At 49.7% G+C, this 7245-nt stretch overlaps 1 protein-coding gene across 1 annotated transcript; it reads right to left on the bottom strand.

Moving 5' to 3' along the window:
• Nucleotides 1-471: 471 nt before the first annotated feature.
• CLDN19 (claudin 19) lies at nucleotides 472-6337 on the bottom strand. The gene is made up of 5 exons (XM_061601821.1): nucleotides 6025-6337; nucleotides 3562-3726; nucleotides 3050-3134; nucleotides 1106-1252; nucleotides 472-800 (listed from the first exon to the last, which is right to left on the bottom strand). Exons 1-5 carry the CDS (start codon nucleotides 6245-6247, stop codon nucleotides 767-769), a joined length of 654 nt encoding a protein of 217 aa, XP_061457805.1. The 5' UTR covers nucleotides 6248-6337; the 3' UTR covers nucleotides 472-766.
• Between the last annotated feature and the right edge of the window lie 908 nt (nucleotides 6338-7245).

The raw sequence follows: 7245 nt of genomic DNA on the forward strand, positions 1-7245 counted from the left end.
AATCCCCAACATCTCCACATAGGGCTGGGAAAGACTCCTTGTCTGGAATTCTGGACAGCCACTGCCAGTCAGGGTAGACAATACTGACCTAGATAGACCAATAGGGTTAGGGTTAGGGTATGACTTGGTATAAGGCTTTTAGGTCCTGTGTCTTAAGGGAAGGGTACAGCTCAGCGGCAGAGCATCTGCCTTGCATGTAGAAGGTCCCAGGTTCAATCTCCAGGTAGGGCTGCGAGCCCCGGAAAGCTGCCTCCAGCCAGTGTAGACAGTACTAAGCTAGAAGGACCAGTGGTCTAACTCAATATAAGACAGTTTCCTTACTACCCTCCCCTACCCCCAAAGCGGTGTCATCTCCAAACTGGGTGGTGAATTTGGTGGACCATTCAGTTCAGCCCTTACAACGCAGCCCGGAAACCATGTGGGTGCAGGCGAGAGGGATACAACGAACATTCAAAACTGGCAATAAAAATATTTTAATAAGGCAAGTGTTTAGTACATTAGAAACATTTTTTTAAAAAAATATCCAGAGCCATCTTGACAAGCAGTATAGATGGTCCCATGGGGGGGGGGGGAATGATGCAAAAAGAGCAGGTTTCATTTTCAGCCTTGCATTTCTGATTTCAATCTTGTGGTTTTTTCCCCAGTAAAGAAAACTGGTGTTGGGGAGTACGGTTTTGTTTTTAATCTCTTCGCTACAGTCTTTATTTGGCCTCTTGGAAGGAAAAGCTCAGGCCCCAAACCACCGGGTCTCTTCCCCCTGAAGACATTACATGCACTGATCTCCCCTTTTTTCAGTGGGCCTGAAAAATCAAGGGAAAATAAAAACAAAAAGAGGGCCATTAATTTCAAGCCCGCAAAAACACCTAGCGGGTGGGGGTAGGGAAGTAGATCCCATGGTTAGGATCCCTCGCCAATATGAAATTCCTTCATGAACATGAATTTGAGAAGGAATGGCGGGGGACATCCTGAGATATTGTTGTGCCTCTGAACTTGCAGCCTGCTTGGGGCTGCAAGAGGCAATTTGGTCCTGTCCGTTTCTCGGACACGGAAAGGAATCCCTCATCTCTCATCTCTCTCTCTTTCTCCCCTTGGCTGTCAGACGTACTCTCTCGCTGTGGAAGGCTGTGATTGCCGGTAGTACTGTTGACCCCTCTCTTCCGGTTTGGGGCAGGAACAGGACAGGAAGGTGCCCCCCAGCAAAGTCAAGCTGGCTGCTGACCACCCCACAAACAGAGCAGGTCCAAATTCGTACCTAGGGCGATAAAGGGGTATTAGTAAACAAGTCACGGTGCGTGTTTACTGATGGCTTCAGTTGCCCCAAGACACTGAAAAAAGGGACCCAGCTCAAAGCCTCATGAAAATTCATCAGCAAGTTAGTGCAAATTTCTCCCAACAAACACATTGTTGTATGCAGTTTTGACTAATGCACACATTTTTGCAAGCGATTTCTCCTCATATAATGCATTTTTAATGTTATTTTCCCTAATATATTCCTTGTTAGGCACAATTTCCCCTAACACACGGATTTTTGTAAACACCGGTTGGACGAATGGCATTGCAAAATGTCTCAAAGTGTGAATTCCAAAGGGCCGCTGTGTTCGGGTTGTGAATTGTTTCAAAACGTGGCCATTTGGTAGATTCACCTTTAAATGCAAACTGAATCAAATTTATCCCTCATCCCTGATAGACAATACTGAGCTAGGTGGGCCAACAGTCTGAGTCATTATAATGAACCTTCTTATGTTTCTGCGGCAGGATTTTGTGGGAGGGATTCTAGTGCATACCAGAGCTTTAGGGTCACATCCCACACCATACATTGAAAGTACATTTAACACATTTCCATCGTGTGGCTTCCCCCACAGAATCCTGGGAACTGTAGCTTGTTAAGGGTGCTGGGCATTGTAGCTCCCTGAAGAGTAAACGACAGTTTCCAAATTGGGATGAAAGCAGAATGAATGTTCATTGTCGTGTAAACTCCCTCCAAACAAATCAGGAGAAATGGTCAGTGAAGACTGGAGACAGTCCAACCTCCATTGGAACAGAGGAACAGAGAAAGCTGCCTTCTGGCCCAGTACATCTAGCACACTATTGTCTGCACAGACTGGCACCAGCTCTCCAAAGTTTCAGTTGATGGACATCCCCAGCCCTACCTGGAGATGCCGGGTATCGGACCAGGGACTTCCTGCATCAAAGCAGATGCTTCACCACTCAGCTGGACAGCCGCCTGTCGGGGATGCTTTAAGCTGGATTCCTGCATTGAGAGGGGGTTGGACTCAATGCTCTTACAGGACCCTTCCGACTCTATGATTCTCCAAATAAGCTTTGTGCAAGCAAATTAGGATGAGCACTCCATAAAGAGGTCATCTGGAGGAACGTCTCATGAGTCTTCAAGGAAGGAGTTGATGGTCTAAATCACTGCCTGGGGGCACTGGGTGGACTGGATGAGGGCTAATAAACTGAAGCTTAATCCAGACAAGCCAGAGATCAGGAAGAGAGTCAGAGCCTGGGATCGGGATTCACCCTTGGGTACAATAGAAGCCCACCCAGCAGAAGCCACCCACTGAAGAACAAAGCTCATAGTTTGGGGGTGGCTCCTGGAATAAGCATTGCTCATGGAGACAATGGTGCCAGGCCACATCCCTCATGGGCCTTGCTTTGCATCCACCTTCATTCAGTGTTTTTGCTTGGCTTGAATGTGTCCTTGAACCCTTGGCCATACCTCTGCACCGGCCTGGACGGAGGATAGGGATGCAGGAGCATGTGTAGAAATGAGGCTACAGTACAAAGGTAAAATTTACATTTGTTGCTCTGCCCACATTTTCCAATGGCCCCGTCCAACACTGGCACATGGACCCAGGGAGGTTGCCCAGAGCGGCATGTGGCCCCCATGCTGAAAAAGTTCTCTACCCTGATCTAGACCATTGGGGCACTTCTGAATTATTCAATGCACAAGTCTACTGTCATCAATTCTGGTTTCCCAGGAGGTGTACAAAAGGTACTCCAGACTGGCACGGCTGCTTCTCACCCCTGACCCATCATCTGAACTCACCTGGCATTAACCGGCGTACTGGGATTGAAGAATTCGTATGTCACCCGCGCGGCATACCACGAAACGGCTGTCATTGTGCACAGACCTGAGAGTAGAGAGGGAAGTGCAAATTACCCAGAGGATACATCACACCCATACCATACATGTAAACCACTTTTATACCTCTTTAAACGGTCCTGGCTTCCCCCAAGGAATTCTGGGAATTGCCACAGCTGCACAAGCCAGCCCCTTCCTTGTCCACAACTGCCAGCTGGGGGGCAACTGGGCTCCTTGGGACTATGCAGCTTGCCCACGGCTGCACAGGTGGTGGGGCACGTCACCCCTGAGCCACTCCCTGTGGGGGGGATCTTTAGATTGCCCTTGACACCCAGGAGATACTTTTGTACTGGCAAAACCCTTGATATGGGCAGATGTCCACACACTTTTAAATTATATTCCTGCAGTATGAGGGTTAACAGCAGGATAACAAAAGCGGATTTTGCGAGCCCTTCTGGGACCAGCCTGGAACTTACCTGCTAGTAAGAAGAGCACCCCCCCCAAAACGGCAATCCAGCTTTTAGCCACGGGATTCTCGTCTCCAACTTTGGTGCACTTCATGCCAATGACGCTGACGACAACCCCCACGAACCCCAGGAGGATGGAGGCCACCATGAGTGCCCGGGACGTCTGGATATGAACTGAAAAGCAAAACAAGGGCCTGTCTTTGCAACGACCAAGGAGACAGCGACCATTGCATGCTTAACTCTCTCTCTCTCAAAATGACATGCTCAGGAACAAATTGTTTAACAAAGGCCACAATTGTAGAGTGTCTGGTTCCACACCGGCCAAGGGCTACAGCTCTAATTGCCACCTTTCCCCTCCTGCTGTCAGTTCTGCAGTGCCCCTGTGCCTTCAAGGGGCTTGTGGCAGCCTGTAATCCCACAGGTGCAGCTCTCAATCCTCCCCTCCTCCTTTTCATTGCATTTGAGGCTGACAAAGTTCATCTTTTATTACAGGCACTTATGAAAGACACTGGAGCCCTGCAAAGGGAGGGGAGGAAGGAGGCAACCTTATTTGAAAGCCGTTTAGTCCATTCCGCCAAGCCTAGCATGGACACGGACTAGTCTGTCACTGCGTTTGTCTAGTATACGTTTGAGCTTTTCCCAAATCATGTATGTTTAATGACCTTTGGCCCATGGTCTACTGGCCCTTCCTTCCTTCCTAATTTATTTATTTAGTTATTTATATACAGTAGTGTAGTGACAAATTCAGAAGTGCAGGGTCCCTTCATGATAGTCACAGCTATGCCCCTCCCCTCCTATTTTGATGCTGGGTTGAGAATGAGATCCTTGTTAATGCCTTTTCCTGCAACAACAGATGTCCCTAGGAGCCAATAGGCATGAAAGAGGAGAGTGTTAGCTACTGAAAAGAGTCTTCGCAGCGGCTGACTCACCTGTTTCCACTCTGGCTCCAATCAGCCAGAAAGGATGAGGAAGCATGTTAGAAGACTCTTCTCAGTGGCTAACACACTCCCCTTTCATTCTGATTGGCTCATAGGATGCTGGAGACATTGGGACCCTGCTGTCCCCAAAATAAGGTCTATGACTCTCTGAGACCCCAGATGATTACACCCCTGTTTATATAAAAGTAGTTTCATACCACCATCTCATAAAATACCAGGGCAGTGTACAAGAGCAAGACATAAAAGGCAATTTAAAACAATACAAATAATCATGAAAGTGACTAGCGAATCAACAGCGGCAGGCAAAGGCCTGTTAGCTTAAAAAAACCCAAAAGTGAGGGTTTCTCCGAATCTCTGCTGGAAGAGTGTTCCACAGCATGGCACCGGCTACACTAAATGCCCAACTTCTACCAGTGGCCGGGCAGGCCTCTGTAACACGGGGAGCAACTAGCTGTACTTCTCTGGATGATCTCAGTGATTGGGCTGGGATACAAGGGCTCAGGCTGCCTTGAAGGTGTCTTGCACCCAATTTGTTCAGGGCTTTTCTATCAACATCTGGCCCAGCAGCATATGGGCAACCAGTGCAGATGTTTTAGCAAAGCCGTTACACGCTGTTGGCCATCTGCTTCCATCAGAAGTCTAGCCTCTACATTCTGTACCAGCTAGAGCTTCCGGATCAGGACCAAGGGCAGCCCCACATAAAGAGCTTTGCAGTAATCCAGTCTCAAGGGCACCAGTGTTTCTCTTCTTTTCAGCCCAATGCTCCAGCCTATCAAGACCCCTTTGAATTTTGTTTCTTCCTTCCAGGGTATTAGCTATCCCTCCCAATTATGTATCATCTGCGAATTTGATAAGCATTCCCTGCTTATAATAAGTAATACTAAATACTAAAATAGTAGTAATAAATAATAATAATAATAATAATAATAATAAAAAAAAATCACCACCATTATCACTTCCAGCACCCATACATGATACCAAGCAACTTGGATATGAAATAATACTGAATAATATGAATAGTAAAAAATAAAAATAAAGCAGAAGATAATACCAAACAACAACCATGACCATAACAAATATGGAAGAAGTAACAGTCGTCAATTGCATGGCATTTTCACAGGCTAACAACAAGAACAGTGGTCCCTGCCCCATTGAACTTACAATTTAAAATTCAATGTAGTAGAGGCAACAGAAGCCTAGAAGGAAGTTGGGGGGAGGGGAGAATATGAATTCAAGTTACAAGGTGCTTAAGGCTGAGTTTCAAGAGACGGAAGAGTGGCCCTCTGAGCAGGTGCAGAGTGCAGCTCTGTCACTAGTGGGTAACTAAGACAGACCACAGCGAGCGAGCAAGTGTGTGTGTGAGAGAGAGCACAGGCTAGCAGGGAGCATTTCCCCCAGACCCCATGTTGCTGAGCTGCTCGCATCCCGTAGGCGGGAGCCCCAGGCACCTTCAGGCTGCGCACTGGACGCCAGCGAGGCGCAACAGCAACAGAACCCTGGCCCCCGCCCCGCCCCTGCCCGCGGCCGGACGCACCGTCGAGCGACAGCAGCGATTCGTGGAGCTTGCACTGGACCTGCCCGGTGCTCTGCGAGGCGCAGCTCATCCAGAGGCCCTCGTAGAGCCCGACGGCCGTGATGATGGCGTCCCCGGCGTAGGAGCTCTGCTTCCACTGCGGCAGCGCCGACGAGCAGATGGCGCCCACCCAGCCGGCCAGCGCTAGGAAGTAGCCCACCAGCTGTAGCCCCGCGCCGGCCATGGAGAGGAGGAGGAGCGCCACCGACGGACGGACGGACGGCAGGGAAGCGGCCGAGGCAGGAGAAGGAGCGGGCTCGCCTCTTCCGACGGGGCGATCTGCAGCTGCAGCAGCCGCCGGTCGATGCCAGGGGCCGCCCCCGCGCGGGACAACGCTCTGGCAGAGGGCGATCTCTCTCTCTCTCTCCTCCCCCCGGCTGGCCCCGAAGCGGGAGGAGTTAGTCCTCCAGTCCAGCCAGGCTGCTGTCCGCTGCGTCTTTCCCAGCGCTCAGAAGAGAAGGCAAGTTGTGGCATCCACAGCGCGGCCTTCTCAGAACAGACCCCTTGAAACTGAGACGGTTAACGGAGGTCCATCCATTCCCAGGTTAGAACCGCTGCAACCGACGGGCGTGGCGAGCGGTGGTCCCGTTCATTTCAATAGGTCTACTCCAAGTAAAAGAAAAGAGCTGTGGCCCTTGGCTAAATTTCTGGCTGCAGTTTCATAGAGAAACCCAAAGGTTGCATCAAGGGTGCAGGTCGGGCTGCCGTCGGATCATGCTGCAAGCACCATCTTCAAGCACATGTAGGAAAAACTTAGAGGGCTTAGATTTTTTTTTAAAAAATGCATCAAAGATTGCTCTGTGCACACCATTGGGTTTGGCATCACGTGCCCCCTTGAGCAGGATCAGGGCCTCGACACACAACAGCGTTTGGAATGTTTGACCTGCTTCTCCTCTCCCCCCCACCGCATTTCTTCAACTCCTGCCCTTTGTCTAGAAAGCAACCCTGAGCTGCGTGCTAATGAGGTTAACCTTTCCCTCTCCTTTGCTTTCCATCCAAAGGCCTGCTTTGTGCCCGGCCGCTATGTGGGGGCTGCTTGGCATTTGGGCTGGAATTCGGGTGGGCCACGTTTGTAAACAAAAAACCTCATTGACACGGGATGGTTGGGAGTGTTTCGCTTCCTGCTGATTTCATTTACTCTCTCCCCCCCCATGCCACAAGTATGTGTGTAAAGAAGAAATG

This window comes from Rhineura floridana, chromosome 18 (genome assembly GCF_030035675.1).
Source record: "Rhineura floridana isolate rRhiFlo1 chromosome 18, rRhiFlo1.hap2, whole genome shotgun sequence".
NCBI classification, from domain to species: Eukaryota; Metazoa; Chordata; class Lepidosauria; order Squamata; family Rhineuridae; genus Rhineura; species Rhineura floridana.

Coding starts and splice junctions, on each gene's coding strand:
- CLDN19 (XM_061601821.1), bottom strand. CDS start 6,247: ATGGCCGGCGCGGGGCTACAGCTGGTGGGCTACTTCCTAGCGCTGGCC. Junction 3,135..3,561: donor GGTGCTCTTCTTACTAGCAG/GTAAGTTCCAGG, acceptor CTCTACTCTCAG/GTCTGTGCACAATGACAGCC. Junction 1,253..3,049: donor AGTACGCCGGTTAATGCCAG/GTGAGTTCAGAT, acceptor TTATCGCCCTAG/GTACGAATTTGGACCTGCTC.